Here is a 24,231-nt window from a genome sequence, read left to right as displayed (position 1 = left end):
GGATGTGTGGTACAGGAACAGTGGCTAATAAATGGGGGGAAAACACTCCGCAACAAAACTGACTGTGGGCAGCAAAATGACTTCCATGCACTACTGTCCTGACTCTGTGTACAAGTCTTGGTTGTGTGGGTGACATCTAAACTTATTATAGTAAGAATCACATTTTGCTCATAATCTCAGGGTTTCTGTTTGCTGACCATGAAATTATTTCAGCTAGAAAACCTCAGCTATTGATACCCTTAGGTCCTAGGAAGAGACTAAAACATGAAAAAGAATCCATCGCCCTGTGGCCTTCCTTTGATGATCATGGCCTTTACAAAAATATGGAATTGCTGCATTGACTGCACCCTGCTGCTTATGATATCGCCGGTGGGAAAACAAAAATCAATAGAAGTGTAGTTAAAAAAAAATATAAAATCAATGTTGCAGGTAGTTTTTCAATACCAAAGTCTACCTATCTATCTTACATGTTTTCTTTACATTCCTTGTCGTTACTCAGCGGTTGGATGTGAAATACATCAAAACATTGGTACAGAGAGAATGATGTTCTACTTTGTGTGCAAAGAACGCCTTTTATTTATAGATTTGCTTAGATAGAACACTGTGTAAAATGGCACAAAGGATACTGCACATGTTTAGCATGAAGGATCTACTTGGTATCACTTTACATAGAGAAATGAAATGTAGGATTCTGAATGAAAACACTCCCATTTTCAATAGTATTTTCTTTTTATTTGTAAACAATAGCCTTTGGAATGTCTGAAATAAGTTTGGGATCTCAGGCACAAATATATTTATAAGTTTTATATATACAAGAAATAAATATCTTCTCTACTTCTGGGACATTTTAAAATACTGCTCCAGGAGTTTCCTTAGTATTCGCTGAAAGGTAAGAATGAGACTATTAGCAAAAGATAATATTAGTAGTAAGCAGTGCACAGATTTAGCAGTAGGGCATTTAGCATAAACCATTAAACAAACTTATAGTGCCCCCTATGGGGAAATACCGTAGTGAAACATTCCTATGGTCCAAAAGATCAGATTTTACAATAACCTTATAGATCCTACAACTGTGAAATAGTCAATTGTGTTCACTGTAGAGAAATCTCCTGGGTTTCTTTAATTAGATATACTGTATCATGTGTATTTTCAAAAACCATTCAAAATTCTGCCAATATGTTTAATCCCACTTGCTCAGCCCCTCAAATGTTGTGGTCAGTAGTGATCGCAGTATGATTATGGGTTCCATGGAAGCTGGGGGCCAAATGTAGCCCAAATGTTATCATACTCCTATTACTCCCTGCAAGAAGTAAGACAATATGACAACTATCAGGGTTTCACTGACAAGAACAATTCAGTGCTATGCTATGTCCCCTATTGGTGTCTTTTTTTGTTCATTTCACCTCCTAAATTTTTTTTTTCATTTATAGGAGGTGGCTCAGTGGTTAGCACTACAGCCTTGCAGCGCTGGAGTCCTGGATTCAAATCCCACCAAGGACAACATCTGCAAGGAGTTTGTATGTTCTTCCCGTGTTTGCGTGGGTTTCCTCTGGGTACTCCGGTTTCCTCCCACATTACAAAGACATACTGATAGGGAATCTAGATTGTGAGGACAGCGATGATAATGTGTGCAAAACTGTAAAGCGCTGCAGAATATGTTAGCGCTATATAAAAATAAAGGTTATTTATTTATTTTAGTTATTTAAAACAAATCTATTAAAAAGTCTTAAATGCAAAAAATGGTAGTAATGAAAAGATCAACTCATCAAACACTCAAAAAAACATGATGGCACAATACGTGTCTATGGGGTTTTGAGAACACTAAACTTCTACATGTAGCAGAAATTTTCTACCCTAAGGGTATGTACACACAATCGGGAAGTGGCAGTTCTTTGGATGCAGCACATGTGCGCAGCGTCCAATGTGCTGCCGTCTATTGAATGCAGGTGAATCCACATGTGTTCACTGAACCATGCGGATTCACCGCGTCCAATACATTTACTGGGTGAAATTGACATGCTGCTGTCTGGAGAGACGCGCTGCATGTCCGTCTCTGCGGGTGAGCCACGGGTGTCTTTGGACGCATTGTGGGCATGGGATTTCTTGTAATCCCATCCACTATTTAATATTACAGTCATGAAGCACTGATATACTTTGTATAAATGAGTGGTAAATACCAACTCTCTCTAGGCACTCCTCAGCTGCCCTTCTGGGACTACTCCAAACCAATACATAAACAAGAACACGGAGGAAAAAAGTCCACTTCAACATATTTAGAAAACAATATTCAAAAGGTTTATTAAGTAATCAATCATGTACAAATACAAATATGTAAAATACAAAACATGGGTGTATTGTCAATACAGCCATATAGCAGAAGACACATAAAGGAGAAAATGCGGCAATGACCAAGTCAGGGGGGGAGCTCACAAATAAACCTTTTGGGTGGCAGCGTCAATTCGAAGTATAAAGAAAACGTATGACCAAATGCAATCACTATGTCTAACTCACATGGCTAAATAGCCCAAAGTACAAGGTCATAACTTCATATGTGCATATAGTTGCTGCTCACCCTGTTGAAAAAGCCACGCGAAACGCGCGTCCGGGGGGACCGAGTGAGGTGGGGAGGACATACCTGATTCACAATGGGTAAGCAGCAACTATATGCACATATGAAGTTATGATCTTGTACTTTGGGCTATTTAGCCATGTGAGTTAGACATAGTGATTGCATTTGGTCATACGTTTTCTTTATACTTCGAATTGACGCTGCCACCCAAAAGGTTTATTTGTGAGCTCCCCCCCTGACTTGGTCATTGCCGCATTTTCTCCTTTATGTGTCTTCTGCTATATGGCTGCATTGACAATACACCCATGTTTTGTATTTTACATATTTGTATTTGTACATGATTGATTACTTAATAAACCTTTTGAATATTGTTTTCTAAATATGTTGAAGTGGACTTTTTTCCTCCGTGTTCTTGTTTATGAATCCCATCCACTATGTTGTATCATCTGGATGCTGCAGGTTGGACGCTGCAGAAGTACGTAGCATCCAGCCTGTAGTGTTTACTGATCGTCTACACATACCCTAAAAACAAGCGGGCTGGAAAGTAAAAAAAAAGTACAGCAAGTCATTCTTTTGTAGAAATGCTGCAGATGTTCACAACAATGTCATCACTGTAATGTGTTTGGTTGAATTTTGCAGGGAATCTGCAGATTGTGACACATGCAGAGTTTGTAATGGAAAAACTATGGATTTATATTCTCTTTGCTGTCAGATCAGGGTAGGAAATATTCTGTCATGTCTCAACTTACACTAATACTTTCGGTGATTGGTAAGGAGAACTAACCAGCATTATTTAATGTCTAATATAGGCTTGTGTAAATTTCAGCCATAAAAGCAACTGCTTGAATATTTTTTCTAGTTTTAAGAGAACACCTTAATAATGTGTCCATTATACCTGTGGTCCTTGAAGTTGAATGGGTGATGGTGCTCTGCGTTGCTCTTGTAAAAGCCCAGCTCTGATGCTTTCCATAGTGCGTGGAGGGAAGACAGCTGATTCCTCCAAATCTTGTTCACTCAGTCTATACGCGTCCTGAAGACTCTTCTTTCCCATAAAGTGCCCTGATCAGATAAATGATGTGACATTCATTGTTGTTTTTTCATAACTACATTACTATAACAGCCTAAAACTAATACAGACATCCATCTTAAAGTGCATTGCACACACTTTGAATTAAAGAAGAACTTTTAAAATGGACAACCTTAACACAAATGTACATGGAATCTCTGGAGCGGATCCAGTAGCTGAGCCTACTCAATATAGGCCAGGTGCTGGCTGTGTTAGACAGCTGACACCTGTCTGTGACCACGAGGATCAGAGTTCATTCAAATCCTGCTAGTTTATTTCCTAAATTCTGCTGTTAGTAGAGACCCCTTCATATAGGCTGTTGGGAGGGAGTGTCTTTAATCATATCATCCCATACACCTCCCCTGACAAGTAACGATTGTCTCGGCAGATAGGAACCAAAGGGAAGACTAAGTTTGAGAATTAAGGTGCCTTTATTTGAGCCGACAATCATAAAACGAGTGTTTGTAAAAAGATCATTCCTTATCAAATGATGTCAATCATGTGATGAATGAAAAAAATGCTTGTTCGTTGGGTGATTGGAGAGTTTATTCCAGCTTACAAATCATAGTTATCAGCAGCATATTGTTCCATAAACAGAGGATGCGCTGCCTATAACATGATAGTCTATGGGAAGAGAACAATCATATTAGCAATAATTCTGTCCCCATTAGAAGTTGTCAGTCTGTGTAATGAGGTCAGTTAACAATCTCTGAACAACTTTTTTAAATGGACCATAAGACATCATTTTTGCATCTCTAAGGCCGGCGTCACACTCAGCGTATGTAAATACGGTCCGTTTTTTATGGCCGTAATATGCAGAAAAGTCCCCAAAATAGTGATCCGTATGTCATCCGTAAGCAGGGTGTGTCAGCGTATTTTGTGCATGGCATCCTCCGTATGTAATCTATATGGCATCCGTACTGCGGTATTTTCTCGCAGGCTTGCAAAAACGACATCTTATGGATTTATGTGCTCAAATGTTCGGTAAAACATATATACAGTATATATATATATATATATATATATATATGTCATTGAGACACATATATATATATATTCTGTATTTATATTTAATTCAGCGCGATATATGTGAAAAGCCGGTAATTCAATTCAATTGCCGGCTTTTCATTTCTCCTTCCCAAACCCGACAGGATATGAGACATGGTTTACATACAGTAAACCATCTCATAATCTCATATCCCTTATTTTTTTGCATATTCCACACTACTAATGTTAGTAGTGTGTATGTGCAAAATTTTGCCGCTGTAGCTGCTAAAATAAAGGGTTAAATGGCGGAAACAATTGGCGTGGGCTCCCGCGCAATTTTCCATGGTCCATGGTTATTGGCCCCCCCTGGCTACAAACATCTGCCCCCAGCCACCCCAGAAAAGGCACATCTGGAAGATGCGCCTATTCTGGCACTTGGCTACTCTCTTCCCACTCCCATGTAGCGGTGGGATACTATTGTATTAATAATGGATAGGTGTCATAATTGATGCCTCTCCATTATTAATCTGGCTTAATGTCACCTTACAATAGCAAGGTGACATTAACCCTTCATTACCCCATATCCCACCGCTACATGGGAGTGGGAAGAGAGTAGCCAAGTGCCAGAATAGGCGCATCTTCCAGATGTGCCTTTTCTGGGGTGGCTGGGGGCAGATGTTTGTAGCCAGGGGGGCCAATAACCATGGACCCTCTCTAGGCTATTAATATCTGCCCTCAGTCACTGGCTTTACCACTCTGGCGGAGAAAATTGCGCGGGAGCCCACGCCAATTTTTTCCACCATTTAACCCTTTATTTTAGCAGCTACAGCGCCAAAATTTTGCACATACACACTACTAACATTAGTAGTGTGGAATATGCAAAAAAATAAGGGATATGAGATGGTTTACTGTATGTAAACCATGTCTCATATCCTGTCGGGTTTGGGAAGGAGAAATGAAAAGCCGGCAATTGAATTACCGGCTTTTCTCTCTATCACCGGTGCGTATTTCTCGCAAGTCACTTTGCTGGTCCGTGTGTAATCCGTATTTTTCTCGCCCCATAGACTTTCATTGGCGATTTTTTTCCGCATTACGGTGACAAACGCAGCATGCTGCGATTTTGTACGGCCGTAGAAGATCGTATAATACGGATCGGTAAAATATGGCAGATAGGAGCTGGGCCATAGAGAATCATTGGGCCGTGTGTTATGCGTATTTTACGGGTGTATTTTCAGCGCTCATACGTCCGTAAAACTCGCCAGTGTGACGCCGGCCTAATAGTACATCCTGTGTCGGTTCCACACGAGCTCAAGAGCTGAGTCTATGGCTGGTCTCCATAAAAGATCGTAACTTTCTCTATATATTGTGATACAAACAATGAAACAGTTGTAGTTCAGTTTCCTAAAAACAATAGAAAATGTTTCAAAAAATAAAAATATTGAAGCATTCCTCTTTTCCTAGATAAAAGTAAAAAAATAAAAAGTAAGCATAAAGCATATTTAGTATCACCCCATCTGTAAAACTAAATTGTAAGGTAAATGCCATACACAAAATTAATCAAAACACAAGAATTGCAGTTTTTTAGTTGCTACACAGTGCTAAAAAATGCAATAAAAATTTATTTAAACTTCAGATGCACCCCTAATGGTATGAATTAAGCAAGCCTTTATGCAGCTCTATCGAAATAAATAATAAAAAAAGTTCGGCATAATTATATTGATTGACCTTCAAAATCATGCTGACAGGTCATTTTTACCGCACAATGAAGAATGTAAAAACAAAACCCCCAAAACAATGGCGGAATTGGTGGTTATTTAACTGCACTGGGGATTTAGTTTCCCTGTTTTCCAGTATATTGTATTGTAAAATGATGGGTGTCTTTCCAAGCTACAACGTGTCCCTGAAAAACAAGGCTACAAAGAAAAAAAAAAAAAATCATAACTCTTGGAAGAAGGGGAAGTAACTAGTGATGAGCGTGTCTGCTCACTACTCGAGTTTCTCCGAGCATGCTCATGTGGTCTTTGAGTATTTTGATGTGCTCGGAGATTTAGTTTATGTCGATGCAGCTGCATGATTTGCCACTGCTAGACAGCTTGAATACTTGTGGGGATTGCCTGTTTGTTAAGGAATCCCCACATGTATTCAAGCTGTCTAGCAGCCTCAAATCATTTAGCTGTGTCGACACAAACTAAATCTCCGAGCACGCTGAAATACTCGGAGACCACCCAAGCATGCTCATACAAACTCGAGTAACGAGCATACTCGCTCATCACTAGAGGTAACGACAAAAATTGTCCACAGCATGAAGATAAAGTCACTTTCAGAATCATCTACAGTACAGGGGACTGCACGATGCAAGGCATTTAAAGTAATTCATAGTGTTGCATCATTTTGCCTGAAAACAAACAAAACTATTGTCCTTAGCTGGCCATAAATATGGAATAAATGTTAGCCAGAAAGCTGATTTTTAACTATTCACAATTGATAGTGATTTATCAGTTACTTCAGAAACAACCAATAAATGCCAGATAATAGACTAAATATTGATCCATCTTGTTTTTTAAAGTTTTGAAGAATTTTTTTGCTGCTATTTCCTGATTGCGGGCACATAGCCTTACATGGACATAAGTAAGTTGTTGATAAAAAAAAGAAAAGGGAAGCAAATGTGCTACAGATATAATAATATGCATAAAGAAAACAAGTTACATAATTACCACGTACAGTTGACAAAAAGTTGACATTATAGGACATAGATGAAAAGAACATTTTTTCCTTCCCCAAGTGGAAATCAGATGGGATTAACATTAAGAATTAGAACACTATATAATTACATAGTGTTAGGGCTGGTCGGTAATGGCGGATAAAAAGTGGTGGTATCGCACTGGACACACGTGGGTTAACCGTCACCCGGTGTGTACTTGCGACTGGCTCTGTTACTTCACAGAGCCGAAGTACCGCAGAGCACAGATTCCGTTACCCTATTAGCTGACACAGGGCACAGCTGAATTAGCGCTAGTGTTCGGTCACAAGACTCAGCCCCAAGGACGTGGGGTAAGAGTCTCTAGACCCACTAAATGCACGGCGTCGTGCCTGTGATACTTGGACTACCCATGACTAATTGATTTAGCGCGCAGCGTCGCACTGGCGAACGCCACTAACCACCCTTACTAGGGAATTAAGCACACTAATTGCACATGGCCTCGCACTGGCAAATGCCACTAGTAGATGCTGGTTATCGTGCTCTGCTGGCAATGGAGTACATGGCACTGTAATTGCTCCAATCACACTGACTCAAACACAACATGAGAGAAGTCGCAGCCTTCCGGGACCTTGCTGATGGCCCAATCTGAGCTGCTTGAGGACCTGAGCATGTAACCTCCGACCAATGAGCGGTCATCTCACAGGTATGCTCAGATGTAGAAAAGCTGGACTTTGTCCCAGCAGCATCTGCTCTCCGCTGACTAATGCTGGTTGATATAGCTGGACCTGGGACAGCAGCAGCAACCAGACGCACAGCATTATCCGGAGCAAGATGCTGGGACCAACGTCTCTGCTGTGCAGGATCCTCAGCGCTGGAAGAAGAATGGGAGACCACAGAGGACATAGCTCGAGATTCCCCCTGTGCAGTGGCGGGATCTCAACGCCTAACACACAGAGGTTCATGTTATTTTTTTTCTAAAAATTCATCAAAGTTTTTTTTTAAGCCAACCGTTCCCCCTGTAACCAGGTCCTGGAATGACTATTCCAATTGATTGACAATTCTCATGGTAAAAAAGTTGTGTTACCTCTGGAGGTTGAATCATTTTGTTTTTCTCTAGTGCAGTGATTCCCAAACTCCAGTTCTCACAGACCCCAACAGATTATGATTTCAGGATTTCCTTATTATTCCACAGGAAATCCTGAAATCATGATCTTTTGGTGTCTGTGAGGACTGGAGTTTGGGAAACACGGCTCTAGATGGAGAAACATGATGCAGCTTTTAACCATATTTTTATGTAAGAGTAATTTATATACTAATTCAGACAAAGGTAATTCATTAAAAATCAAAACGTCAAGAAGGAACATTAATGGTTTATGGGTACAGAAGGGCTGTATGTGAAGAGTGACGTTGATCCTCGGCAAATCGCTAGATGTTAAACAAGGAAGTTAAGTGAAAATGAAAGGTCATGTTGTGGATTGGGAAACGAGCAGAATATATTAGCACATTGCTAGATGTTAATAAGCGGCATTGACATGGCTTTGTGCTTGTCAAATATCTAATTTCTCACTTCTGTTGCAAATGTTTGGAAAGCAACACGTAGCAGTCAGCCTCATGGGAACGCATATTAATTCTCTGGTATCACAAATATCTACATTATTGATGTAATGTAGCTAATTAATATGATTTTCTTATGAATTACATGACTTGTCTGCTACTTTGCGACCTTCTGTTTTGTCAGTGTTTATCCAATCCAGATTCGAGTCAGGTCTGACCTTAGTCTACTTCCTAGTAATAAACCTGACAACCACATAGTGCTCAATTATTTCTCAGGTGTTGAGTCTCTAGCAATACAATTGCCTTAGATTCCTCAGATCTTCATCTAAAGGCAGAACTGCCACTAAACAGAGGATCAAGACAGGGTAAGGAGGCTTTAGAAGAAATAACACCATGCCATGTCAAGTTTATTTTGTTTACCAAATTGTATTCTTTAAAAAAAAATTGTATTAAAGTTTTGAATATTTAAAAAAATAAGGTATCCAATTATGGAATCTACTATATAATTGTCTAAGGGTCATTTCCGTCTTTCTGTCTGTCCTTCTGTCTGTCTGTCTGTCACGGAAATCCCATGTCGCTGATTGGTCCATAATCCCCTCCAGTCAGCGCTCTCACAGGCTAATGGCAGCGTTAACAGACCGCGTTATGCCGCGGTGTAACGCAGTCCATTAATGCTGCTATTAACCCTGTGTAACCAACTTTTTACTATTGATGCTGCCTATGCAGCATCAATAGTAAAAAGATCTAATGTTAAAAATAATAAAAAAATAACAAATAGTTATATACTCACTGTCCGTCGCCCCCCCGGATCAGGAACAGGCCTTTCCCGCTCCTCGCGACGCTCTGGTGACCGCTCCATGCATTGCGATCTCGCGAGATCATGACGTAGCGGTCTCGCGAGACCGCTATGTCATCATCTCGCGAGACCGCAATGCACTCTTGGGACCGGAGCATCGGGAAAGGCCTCGCTTGGATCCGGGGGGACGACAGAGGGTGAGTATAGAACTATTTTTTATTTTAATTCTTTTTTATAACGGATATGGTGCCCACATTGCTATATACTACGTGGGCTGTGCAATATACTACATGGGCTGTGCAATATACTACGTGGCTGTGCAATATACTGTGTGGGCTGTGCAATATACTACGTGGCTGTGCAATATACTCGTGGCTGTGCAATATACTACGTGGCTGTGTAACAAACTATGTGGGCTGTGCAACAAACTACATGGGCTGTGCAATGTACTACGTGGGCTGTGCAATATACTACGTGGGCTTTGCGATATACTATGTGGGCTGTGCGATATACTATGTGGGCTGTGCAATATACTATGTGGGCTGGGCAATATATTACATGGGCTGGGCAATATACTACGTGGGCTGGGCAATATACTACGTGGGCTGGGCAATATACTACGTGGACTGGGCAATATACTATGTGGACTGGGCAATATACTACATGGGCTGGGCAATATACTACGTGGCTGTGCAATATACTACATGGCTGTGCAATATACTACGTGGGCTTGGCAATATACTACGTGGGCTGTGCAATATACTACGTGGCTGTGCAATATACTACGTGGCTGTGCAATATACTACGTGGCTGTGCTATATACTTCATGGCTGTGCTATATACTGCATGGCCAGCCACGAACAATCAGTGACAGGTGCAGTCCGGCCGCGAATTGGCACGGGATTTGAACCACGCTTCGCTAATTGGTCGCGCCCGGCCGGCCGAATCCTGTGCATTCAATGTATTATTCTAAAATCTTCATAAATAAACTACATACATATGTTAGAATCGGGCTACTATCTAGTGTTATATAATAAGATAAGACTCTGGTAAAACTTATTATATGGATACAAAATATTACAATTTGTATAATAAAAACAGCAAGAGATTTTTCAAGGATTCATTGCATCAAAAATTCTCGGCAATGAGTTCATCACAAGATAGATTTTGAAAATTTTCCAGGATTGAGGGTAAATTCTTGACAATATAAGATATAGTTTATGTCATAACCATAATAAAAATTATATACAGATATAAAAACAATATATAGAAAAGGGGAAAAGAACCAAGGGGAAGAAGGAAGGATGTAAGTGGGTCCTTGCATGTTCCATTTTTTAAGTTGCTTGACAAGTTTTACATAAGCAGCTTTTCTAGTATTTCACTTTTCAAGTACGAGTAGATTTTCTGTGAATATTTTATGTGGTTCCTGTGGTGGTTTATCCATGTTTGGAAGACTGATTTTTTTACTTTTTATTTTTTTGCTGCTACTGAAATTAGATGTAGGAGTTTCCTAGAGCCTTTGACGTATGTATGTATTTTTTGGGATCTATCCAATCGAAGAAAAGTTATGGTCGAGTCAGTAATAGGATGGATATCCAAATAATATTTTAAGAAAGACCACGGCCCTCTGTACGTGCAGTGAAGAAAATTACATTTAGCATGTCATCATCAGGAGTACCATACTTTACAAGATGGCTAATGCTTTGGCCTGTTAAGAGCAGTGTGGTGGATGCTCACTGGAGAGGCTAAGAGCTAAGAAGTGCCGTGGTCTTTCCTATATTACCAAACCAAAGAGGCTCCAAAGTATGTTGAAAGGCGGAAATGTAATGCAAATGTTATTTCATGCAGAAATCAAGTATCTACTAACACAGACACGTCGAGAGATATGTCAGGTCCTTTTTGAAGGCAATGTCCTGAATCTAATCAAATTAAACCAATTAAGTATATGAAAAATATGGATAATGAAAACATGAATAATATGATATATTTTATTGTAGAGGTATTTTATTTGCGGTACCATCTTGACTCCATTCAACCATGCCTGAAAAATGGTCCCAATGGTTCTGCCAGAAGGACATCCTAACAGATGGGTAGCCCGTGAACTCTGAAAATTAAGGTAATTTGGTTTTGGATTATACCAAGTACAAAATTACAGTATTTCAAAATAAAATTATTTTCTTTTTCTGTTTCCTTCCTTTGTAACATTTTAATTACATCAACAGATTAACCTCCGTAAACGTTATAAACGTAGATTACAAATATGAAGTAAACTGATTTATGTGTCACATTCAGTCCAGTTCAGGGAAACTGTCTGGAAATGATCCATAATCACAGCAGCAGAACCCAACAATATAATACAATTTATTGGATTCATTTTACAAAACTTTTCTCCTGAATAATCTTACATATACACAAACATTCTGTATTTGGTTTTGCAATGCAAAACCATGTAAAAAGATATTTTCTATATATTGTTAAGAAAAAAAGCTTGGAAAAAAATAAAAAAAACTCTCCATGTTTCACCAGTTTTAGGAAGTTGACTGCAGCATGAAAACACTTCCTTAAAAACGTTGCTTTGGTTTTAAATCATTACTTAAATCATCATTAAATCATTAATCACAACTTCAATAATTTCCCTAAGGACTCCTTTGATTTTAAATCATTATTATGCCAATTCATATGCACAGCTTCCTTTTACAAAGAAGAAAACTGTTAAGCATGTCAATAGGCAGTGTAGCTAAATCTGTGTTGTGCAGCTCTAGAAATAGAAAAAAGCACGTTTTGATGTGTACATGAATGCAAAAAATGCCAATAGAGGACATATGGTCAGTTTCGTTGCTCTGACTGGTGACATTGACTTGTGGTGGGTCTTGGATGAAGAAACTGTTCTCCATTTAGACCCAAGAGCTTTTCCTACTTTTTTCTTTCCAATACTCGTATGGTTTGGGATAACTAAAAATATTTGTAAGTTCATAACTCACTAAATAATCTGACATAACCAGAGTTGTACATTAGAATAATCCAGTTTCACGTGGTCTGTGTTCACGGATCGCGCTCAGATCGGACCTGACCACTCGGTCTCCTGACTTGGGTTAGCTGTTTCGTATGCATATATGAAGCGGTTAGCTCAGGTAGGGAGCCTTTCTTTTCAAGCACGGCCTTACTTGATGAAAGATTAATATATGTATTACAGTTGTAATGATTATAAATGATATTTTAGCTGTAAAGTCTGACATTTTTTATTTATTAATGCTAAGAGGTAAGGTGGGCACATTTATAATGTCTTGTATGAAACTCAATTTTCAATGTTGTGCATACTGCTGGGAGCGTTAATAACAAATCACCTGCAGACGTTTACTGTTACTTCTGATCCATCTTTTATTCTAGTTACAAGCTTATTATTCATCGTTGGATTATTGGTTTCAGCATGGATGCAAATAATGATCTAAGACTGAAAATTGAACAGTATCCTGCATTACATGGATAATGGAAGCACTGGCGGACACAGACCGAAAAGGGGCCCTGTGTAAAAACAGGATGTGGCCCTTTGCCATCCAATAGCTCATTATAATGTACAATTTTACCTGCTTTAGGATTGCAAATGGGCCCCTTTACCTTTTGGGCCCATGTATGACTGCACAGGTTGCACTAATGATATGTCCACCACTGAGGTGAAGGTTGATATAAATTTTTAGCCCTTACTTTTAACTTACCATTAAATCAATGAATGCCATGTTCACTTCAAATTATTTTTCCCTTCTCTCCATAAATATAAAATGAAGAATGGAGTAATTTTACAATAGATGTTAATGTAAATCTGCCCCTTTTTACATGCAATCCTATTTGTGGGCAGCATGATATAGAGCAGGGGGAACTGAACAGGGTGATATAATGTTATAATGTTTTGTGGAAAAACATTCAGTCTAACTTGTATGTTTCATTATTCAAATCCATTCTATGTATATGAGTCCAGGGGGCGGTACTAAATAGTGATTGACAGCTCTCTCCGTATGAACGTATGTGCATCCATACAAGGTTGCCAATCACGAAATAGGAATACCTATCATTTAGTAATACTAAATCTTTTTCCTTAAATCTATATATCCTTGTTATATGCTCCATAGCATTCTGCATACAGATCAGACAATATCATCAACATAACAGGGGCCCTTTAAACCCCTCCAGACATGGCATAAATGTGTGTAACTCGTCATTTTGTAGTGTTTTGAAATGTATACTCCCAAAATGATTGATCAATCTTTCTTAAAGGAACCTTAACTTATATTTCAGACTACCAAAACTTTTATTAATATGGTACTTCTTTAACTAATTCTTCCACCCAGTTAAAGAAGTTCTAACCTATTTTAATCTGCTTTAATGTCCAAAAGTATACAAGTATTTAAGGTAAAGTTAAAGAATAGATGTCTGAACTACACTGCTCAAAAAAATAAAGGGAACACTAAAATACCACATCCTAGATATCACTGAATGAAATATTTCAGTTGCAAATCTTTATTCATTAGATAGCGAAATGTGTTGTGAACAATAAAACATAAAATTATCAATGTAAATCAAAATGAATATCCCATGGAGGTCTGGATTTGGAATGATACTCAAAATCAAAGTGGAAAATCAAATTCCAGGCTGGTCCAACTTCAGTGGAAATGCCTCAAGACAAGGAAATTATGTTCTGTTGTGTGTGTGGCCTCCACCTGCCTGTATGACCTCCCTACAATGACCTGGGTATGCTCCTGATGAGGCGGAGGATGGTCTCCTGAGGGATCTCCTCCCAGACCTGGACTAAAGCATCCGCCAGCTCCTGGACAGTCTGTGGTGCAACGTGACGTTGGTGGATGGTGAGAGACATGATGTCCCAGATGTGTTCAATCGGATTCAGTTCTGGGGAATGGGTGGGCCAGTCCATAGCTTCAATGCCTTCTTCCTGCAGGAACTGCTGACACACTCCAGCCACATGAGGTCTGGCATTGTCCTGCATTAGGAGGAACCCAGGGCCAACTGCACCAGCATATGGTCTCACAAGGGGTCTGAGGATCTCATCTCGGTACCTAATGGCAGTCAGGCTACCTCTGGCGAGCACATGGAGGGCTGTGGGGCCCTCCAAAGATATTACACCATTACTGACACACTGCCAAACCGGTTATGCTGAAGGACGTTGCAGGCAGCAGATCGCTCTCCACGGTATCTCCAGACTCTGTCACATCTGTCACATGTGCTCAGTGTAAACCTGCTTTCATCTGTGAAGAGCACAGGGCGCCAGTGGCGAATTTGCCAATCCTGCTGTTCTGTGGCAAATGCCAAGCTGTGAACACAACCCCCATTTGTGGACTTTGGGCACTCAGACCATCCTCTTGGAGTCGGTTTCTAACCGTTTGTGCAGACACATGCACATTTGTGGCCTGCTAGAGGTAATTTTGCAAGGCCCTGGCAGTGCTCCTCCTGTTCCTCCTTGCACAAAGGCTGAGGTAGCGGTCCTGCTGCTGGGTTGTTGCCCTCCTACGGCCCCCTCAACGTCTCCTGGTGTACTGGTCTGTCTCCTGGTAGCGCCTCCTTCTCTGAACACTACGCTGACAGACACAGCAAACCTCCTTGCCACAGCTCGCAATGATGTGCCATCTTGGATGAGCTGCACTATCTGAGCCACTTGGGTGGGTTGTAGAGTCTGTCTCATGCTACCACAAGTGTGAAAGCACAACCAACATTCAAAAGTGACCAAAACATCAGCCAGAAAGCATTGGTACTGAGATATGGTCTGTGGTCCCCACCTGCAGAACCGCTCCTTTATTGAGTGTGTTTTGATCACTGCCAATAATTTCCATCTGTTGTCTATTCCATTTGCACAACAGCATGTGAAATTGATTGTCAAACAGTGTTGCTTCCTAAGTGTACAGTTTGATTTCACAGAAGTTTTATTTGGAGTTATATTCTGTTGTTTAAGTGTTCCCTTTATTTTTTTGAGCAGTGTATTTATATAATGATCTGAAGCATGATATTCAAATTAACATTAATGTACCAGAGTCCAGTGAAGCAACATAGTATGAGCATTTCCATGGATGAGGCTTCAGGATAGGATTTATGGTGGTGACTATAGCTGGTTAATCCTGAGCTCAGGTCACATGATTCCAAAAATAGAGACTGAACAACGGCATCTTAAGAGAATGTCTGCGACCCAGAGATTTATGGATATCCTGGCATTCTATCTATATATTGGTCCACCATTGTTTGTACAGTCTGTTAAAACTGTTTTCCATTTCTCTGACACATACTGCTCACCATTAGGGTTGAGCGACTTTTCATTTTCTGAGATCGAAAGTCGGGTCAAGTGAAATCGGCCGATCTTATTGAAAAGTCGGGGTCGGGGATCAGCCAAAACACGAAACCCAATGCAATTCAATGGGGAAGCATACTTTTTTAATATTTGCTTCAGCGCGATAATGTTGAAAAGCCGGTAATTCAATTGCCGGCTTTTCATTTCTCCTGCCTAAACCCGACATGATATGAGACATGGTTTACATACAGTAAACCATGTCATATCCCCCTTTTTTTTGCATATTCCACACTACTAATGTTAGTAGTGTGTATGTGCAAAATTTCGGCGCTGTAGCTATTAAATTTAAGGGTTAAATCGCGGAAAAAATTGGCGTGGGCTCCCGCGCAATTTTCTCCGCCAGAGTGGTAAAGCCAGTGACTGAGGGCAGATATTAATAGCCAGGAGAGGGTCCATGGTTATTGGCCCCCCCGTGGCTAAAAACATCTGCCCCCAGCCACCCCAGAAAAGCCACATCTGGAAGATGCGCCTATTCTGGCACTTGGCCACTCTCTTCCCACTCCTGTGTAGCGGTGGGATATGGGGTAATGAAGGGTTAATGCCACCTTGCTATTGTAAGGTGACATTAAGCCAGATTAATAATGGAGAGGCGTCAATTCTGACACCTATCCATTATTAATCCAATTGTTTGAAAGGGTTAAAAAAAACACACACACATGATTTAAAAGTATTTTAATGAAATAAACACACAGGTTGTTTTAATATTTTATTGCTCTCTCAATCCACCTGAAGACCCTCGCTTGGAAAAATAATAAACCAACAATATACATACCCTCTGATGAACTGTCACGTCCCACGAGGTAAATCCATCTGAAGGGGTTAAAATAGTTTACAGGCAGGAGCTCTGCTATAATGCAGCTGTGCTCGTGCCTGTAAACCCCGGCGAATGAAGGAAATGTAGGTCAATGACCTATAGTTACCTTCAGTCGCGGTGATGCGCCCCCTGGTGGATGTCCTCATATGACCTGGAGCGTGGGAAAAAGTTCCCAGGCTGCAGTTCATGAGGACATCCACCTTCATTACCCCATATCCCTCCGCTACACGGGAGTGTGAAGAGAGTGGCCAAGTGCCAGAATACTGTATGTAAACCATGTCTCATATCATGCCGGGTTTAGGCAGGAGAAATGAAAGGCCGGCAATCGGCTTTTCTGCTATATCGCGCTGAAGTAAATATAAAATATATATATATATATATATATGTGTCTCAAGTGCCAGAATAGGCGCATCTTCCAGATGTGCCTTTTCTGGGGTGGCTGGGGGCAGATGCTTTTAGCCACGGGGGGGCCAATAACCATGGACCCTCTCCTGGCTATTAATATCTGCCCTCAGTCACTGGCTTTACCACTCTGGCGGAGAAAATTGCGCGGGAGCCCACGCCAATTTTTTCCGCGATTTTTCCCTTAAATTTAATAGCTACAGCGCCGAAATTTTGCACATACACACTACTAACATTAGTAGTGTGGAATATGCAAAAAAAAAGGGGGATATGACATGGTTTACTGTATGTAAACCATGTCTCGTATCATGTCGGGTTTAGGCAGGAGAAATGAAAATCCGGCAATTGAATTACCGGCTTTTCAACATTATCGCGCTGAAGTAAATATAAATATATATATGTATATATATATATGTGTCTCTATGACATATATATATATTTAACATTTGTGTTTCATTTGTATTTGTATTCAACTATAAGAACAAACTCTTTTAATCTATGCATGTAAATTCTGCACTATTCATGCTCACTCCGTTTGGGTAATCCCTGCTCATTTTTATTGTGAGAGTTTTTTAATGCATGTTTAAAAGTTCTATTTTTTTAGCACAATTAAGGCATGTACAGTATCTCTTCTTTAACCTGAGACTGAGGATCTCAAGTAGTGTGGTATATTGTCTATTTTGAAGAGTTATTCACATTATTTGTTGACAAGTGTGTTTAATAATTCATCGTACTATGCTTGACCATTAAAGGGAACCCGTCACCAGGTTTGTCCGATACGAGTTACGGCCACCGCCTTTCAGGGCTGATATACAGCATTCTATGATGCTGTATATAATCCCCCAATTCGACCTACAAGAGAAGAAAAATGACTTTTATTATACTCACCTGGGGGCGGTCTGGTCCGATGGGTATCGCAGGTCCTGGTCTGGCACCTCCCATCTTCTTGTGATGCCGTCCTCCTGTTTGTTTCATGTGGATGATGCATGACGGCTCCCCCCGGGTGAGTATAATAAGTTATTTTTCTTCTCTTGCAGGTCGGATCGGGGGCTTATCTACAGCATTATAGAATGCTGTAGATAAGCCCTGAAGGGCGGTGGCCATAACTTGTATCGGCAAACATGGTGACAGGTTCCCTTTAAGGGGAAAGCTCTGGGAGCAAATGTTTCCTTGTCAGAGGGGAGTTTTTAAGTTGCATGGCATGCTGCCAGTGACCATCTCTATTTAGTAACTGTTCACAATAAGCTGTGTGTCACAGAAACAAGGGTAGGTGGAGCTGGCGGTGGAGCAGAAAAACACTTAGTCAAGAACTGAGACCACCATCATTCCTTCTTCATCAAAAGCTGAGTGACAAGTGGTTATAGTTAAATTTTGGGAATCTGTCACAAGGTTTATGCTACTCCATATGAGAGAAGGATAATGTAGTGGTAGAGACCCTGATGCTAGTGATGTACCACTTATTGGCCTGTTTAGTGTAGTTGTGATAAAATCAAAATTATGTAAGGAGGAGATTATCAGTAGAGGACTAGAAAACCTGCTGCCAGGTAGTCAAGCATATTCATGAGCTATCAATTACCCCGCACCCAAGACTGATTTGGTTGCTTTCTGTGTACTCTGTGGGCGGGGTTATTCTGATCTCAGCATTCAGAGATCTGATAGATCTGCAACAGATAAAACAGTGGTTTTGTCAAAATGACAGCAAGTAGCCCAGTAAGTGATAAATTGCTGGAATCAGGGTCTCTGTCCCTACAATATGAACTGAGATGGGCTAACGAAAACCCATTTTATTTAGGTGTATCTATATAACTGGCCCACCCTGTACTTGCATTCCTTATTAAAAAAAAAAAATCTTGAGCATCCTTTTTTATAACTCTGCATTGTATTGTTTCTCTACTATTTCTCTTAGAAATTTATGAATAAATTGTTAACTCTGTATTGCAATTTTCTTTCTCTGAGGAGTGTTAGTACTAATTGGACAGTGTCACAGTATGCAAGGGAAATCAGAGGACTCTGAGACAAGTAACAGAAGTATGAAAACACAGAGTTAAAAAGCAGCCAGAATTGTTATATCATGGGAAATATACAGTAGTTACTCATTAATAATGTTCTTGAAATTGAAATAACCAATAATGTATGGCGCTTAAAAAAAACATAGAAAAATAGAGAGAACCATAGATTGTGGTTAATATATACAAGTTTGTTGAAAAAAAAAAGTAAAGTCACTGATGCATAGGGAGTACAAGGCGCTGTGTCCCTTCACCCGGTACTACCTATGCAGCAGTGACTTTACTTTTGTTTTCAACAAACTTGTATATATTAAACACAATCCATGGTTCTCTTCTTATTTTCTGGGGATAATAGTTATATTGCAAGATTGTGTTTTTTCTATGAAATACAATTTCTTACTACAAAGAGCTGACAAATCCTCTTTAAAGGGAATCTGCACCCCTTGGACGTATCTAACCTATTAATATGTGGACCACTGCTATAATCTAGACAGGCACTGATAGCTCACCAACTAACTACATAACAAATAGGCAGTTCAGTCATTACATTATCAAGAGAGGAAGTAATTGCAGTTCAGATCAGTACAACTTTAAATGGAGTCTGTCTCCAGGTTTTGCTCCGCCATGCAGTGTTGTGTCACTTACTGGGCTTTTTGGTTCAGTTTTGATAAATTTACTGTTTTATCTGCTGCAGATCTGCCAGTTCTCTGAATGCTGAACCCTGTATAACTCCTCCAACACATTGATTGCCAACTGTCTGTGTACACTGTGTATAGAAAGAAAGCTGCCAATCAATGGTCGGGGCGGGGTTATACAAAGCTCATGAATATGGAGGACTACATGGCTGAAGGATTACTAGTCCTCTAGTGATAATCTGCTTATAAAACAATTTTTATTAAACCTACAACAAGCAGCCCCGTAAGTGACACATCACTTGAATCAGGGGCATTGTCTCTACATCATGCTGCTCTCAGATTAGGTATCAAAAACCTGGTGACAGATTCCCTTTACATAGGGTTAAGCTACTTGATTTTTAAGAAACATTGACAGCCATTTTATTATAGACCTAATAACGCATACTCAGGATATTAATTCTAATTACGGTAACTAGAAATGGCTCAAACATTTTATAATATGTCAAATTATCTGGACATTTCTCTAAGCTCTGGAAGATTGCTTGGCAGTGAGTAAAATTTATATGCATATTTTTGGCTCTGTTAATTTACCCACTGCCTTATTGTTTTACAATAGTAATTTGAATGAAGGCTGCATACAATTTTGTGGAAAATGTCTTTTTTAATATCAACCTAATTTTATGATTTGGGTAAGCATAAGTCCAACAACAACATTTAATGCCTATCCAAAAATAGATGATAGTGGTATGATCGATGGGGATCTGACCATTCAATCTGCCACGATCATGAGAACTGGGGTCCCATGTCCTTCATGTGAATGAAACAGTAAGGCACGCATGGCCACCGCTGCATTCACTGGCTACACATGTCCAGTGGGGCGGTGGTCATTCATGTGCATTACGGCTCCATTTACATGGGGAACAAGGGGCCCGATTTCTCATGATCATGGTTAGTTAACCTATCAATGAGACCCCCACGATCATACATTTATTACCTGAACTGTGAATGACTGATAAAAGTTTACAGTGGGCTATCCCCCTTTAACATTGGGCAGCCTGATTTAGCTACAAAGTGTGTTTCTTTTGTGTCATTGTGCCCGACTGTGTGATGTAATGGATATTACAAGGGGGGACTTTTCCATTTACCGATATCTGATCAGATACATGTCCAATTTCTGTCTGATCAGATATCTGTCCAATTTCTGTCTGATCAGACTAACATCAATTTAAATTATGTGTAAATGGCCGATTGATCTCAGTGAAGTCTGTCTTATCTGACACAAGACTGACGGGCGTAAAAATTTGTCTGGCACAATCATTGTAGCGTGTAAATGGTATCTGACAGGTATCTACATTATAAGGGATAGAAAGGTTATATTTTAGGATATTCCAGATAAGAATTGGTTCTAAACTAATAAAATATCTGTAGGATCAGTCCGGTCAGAAATCTGTGTGTTATACCAGCTTCGAGCAAGTGTTAGAAATAAAGAATTTCTCTAGATCTGTCCAATATTTGTACAATAATTAAACTTTCCCATGTGGAAATGATCTTTAGTGTCTCAGATATTGCTTGTATCACGCTACACAACTGTAGTATTTATCAGTAGCTGCCAAGAAAGTCTATACTTGCCCCATCATTAGAATGTCAGTTTTATTACAACAGACTTGATTATCTTTACCGATGGTCTTTACTGTCAGATCGTTAATGATCGTCATCCGACAATGGCCACCGAGTTGACAGCTCTACCAATTCAAAGTAGGATCGGTGCTGCCAAATGAAGCCTTTGCTTCTCGCTATGTCTCTATACCTTCCCCCAGGGTGTAGCACACGTCTCAATTATTCTGAGCATTTATGCATGAGGATTACAAAGAATACAATCAGTTCCATCCTCATAAATCATGTAGTATGACTTTATGTATCACAGATTACTACCAATCAAGCATATAGTTCATCTTAAATTTCCGTTACATTATGATTTCTTTTTCTTCATCACTTTTCTTCAGTAATAGTATTACTCCATATTATGTCGTTACTGCATTATCACCCCGTGAAACATGTCGCTGACTCTTTTGGAAGACAGGATGTGATTATTTGATTAAAAATTAACTTTTAATAAACTCGTTAAAATAAGGTGCCTGAAAAAACACACATATAGGACAAACAGTATATCACCTGGTGATATACTGTTTGTCCTATATGTGTGTTTTTTCAGGCACCTTATTTTAACGAGTTTATTAAAAGTTAATTTTTAATCAAATAATCACATCCTGCTTTTCATACTATATTTGATTGGTGGTCACAGCTTTCTATACTCTTTTGGAAGACGTTGACCTTTTAGCTATGTGTTATTAGGACCATTTGATGCCTCTGAATACTTCCCCTCTGAAATCTTAAGTGGCAATCCGTCCCTATGAGTACACGCCAGAATGACTCTTTTCATGTATGATACATAGTAACATAGTAACATAGTTATTAAGGTTGAAGGAAGACTTTACGTCCATCTAGTTCAACCCATAGCCTAACCTAACATGCCCTAACATGTTGATCCAGAGGAAGGCAAAAAAAACCCATGTGGCAAAGAGTAAGCTCCAGACATGTCACTGTCTGGATATGACACCATATTCTTAAAAGGCCATTGTAAAGGTCATTGTGGCCATTGCAAAGGTCATTGTTGTCAAGTCATCTGCCTGTCTTTACATTTAGTGTTTAGCTTCAATGCCAAGATAATATTAATTTTACTTCTCTTTGATAGTAGCTGTTGATAAGAGTAAATAAATGTCTTGCATGGTGCCGGGGTACCTGGTACTAACCCTATAACCTAGCGTTGGCAGTTTCGTGAGTGCAAATAGTAAAAGTTCTCCTTACCGATTGCCCACTGGTTGCCTCCTCTCTGAAGTACGTTGATTTTGCCTAGTTTGCCGGTTTCGTCAGTGAACTCCACGCAGACAGTGAGTGAGACAAAAGAGAAGAGAAGTAGGTGAGCAAGGAACCCGATGGGCAGGATCCTAGTGAGAGGAACTGCAGACATGTCTGTGCTGTGCCTTCTGTGGGGCTGTGCGAGTCTGAGGGATGTGTGCTCTGATCTCTCTTCTCTACCCTCAGTCACTTTATATAAGGTTCTCTGGGAGGGGGCAGCAGGCTTGTGAGGAGTAACGCACGTGTTTGCAGAATTTAACCATTTCCACTGTCCTTGGTGGCACTTTGCTTATAGTGCGCAGGTGGAAGTTAATACGTAATATGTGTGAAAGAAATAGGATATCATGCAACAGGCGCAGCTGGTGAACTGCGACGGATGCATAAAAAACATAGAATAACCCCTACAGTGCCAGCAGAGCCGTAAACCAGTGTGCACATAGAATCATGTGTGGGATTCTAACAATATTAATAATTATCTTAGAAACACAATTTCTAGTATTTATAAATATCACTGACAATTGCAATTTGTTCTACTCAATGCAACATTAAAAAAAAAATATTAATGAGCTTCTCCATCTGAATTTCTATTTTTCAAAAAACCATCCAGCATGCGCTCAAAAGAAAAAAGTATACTCCACATTGCATTTCTCGCACAATGCTGTGCTTACTCCGAAACTCCACTTTTAGCTGGGCAGGCATGTCACAGCTGCAGCTAATCACTGCCTGCAGAGGTGGTCCACAGCATCACCAGTGCAGCCAGTAATTGGCTGCAGCGGTCACATATCACTACAGCTAAAACAGGTTGTACGAAGACCGTCCAGTGACCAAAGCAACATTGTCAGGGACTCGTGAAGAATACTATACTTTATATTCTAATTTTAGAGCATGCTGGATGTTTTTGAATTAACATTTAATGTTGGTCAACCTGTATCTGTGAATTATCAGTTTTACATTTCAGCACATTTATTTAAAGAATCAATTATCCACCACCCGTATATATCATGTATGCAAAACCCTGATGATATTTGTTTTAGAAAGCCGTAGTTTTGATACAGTGCTATAGTTCAGTATTTGTCAATTTTCACTTTTATTCTAAAGTTTCACTCCTGCTGTTGAACAAATGTAAGCCTTTTAGGTTGTGTGATACTGTAATTATTGTGGTTAAGAATATGGTTTTGTACTATTTTCTAAAAGACATTTTTCTTTAATTTTATACTATGGGAATTTTGAGCTTCAGAATTTCATCTGCATCAAATCCTCCCTGCGCACATCTGATCAAGTTTACAGGCTGTAATAAATAGGCTTACTTTGAGGTTGGCAAACCACGTCCGCAGAACTTGCCAACTTCCCTGACTTGTCTATTTTTCAAATACTAGAAGTCTGTGTTGTGCTATTTTTCTATTATTCATCCCTGAAATGTGTGATTGACACAGTCCACT

The 24,231-nt window shown here is 39.8% G+C and overlaps 1 protein-coding gene across 1 annotated transcript; it reads right to left on the bottom strand.

Annotated features, from left to right (window-relative positions):
* Positions 1-555: 555 nt before the first annotated feature.
* On the bottom strand, positions 556-22,976 carry LOC143773601 (bombesin-like). The gene is made up of 3 exons (XM_077260999.1): positions 22,742-22,976; positions 3,465-3,628; positions 556-882 (listed from the first exon to the last, which is right to left on the bottom strand). The coding sequence occupies exons 1-3, from the start codon at positions 22,902-22,904 to the stop codon at positions 832-834; spliced, it is 378 nt and encodes a 125-aa protein (XP_077117114.1). The 5' UTR covers positions 22,905-22,976; the 3' UTR covers positions 556-831.
* Positions 22,977-24,231: the final 1,255 nt, after the last annotated feature.

This window comes from Ranitomeya variabilis, chromosome 5 (genome assembly GCF_051348905.1).
Source record: "Ranitomeya variabilis isolate aRanVar5 chromosome 5, aRanVar5.hap1, whole genome shotgun sequence".
Classification (NCBI taxonomy): domain Eukaryota; kingdom Metazoa; phylum Chordata; class Amphibia; order Anura; family Dendrobatidae; genus Ranitomeya; species Ranitomeya variabilis.
This window is presented reverse-complemented; position numbering and strand designations above follow the sequence as displayed.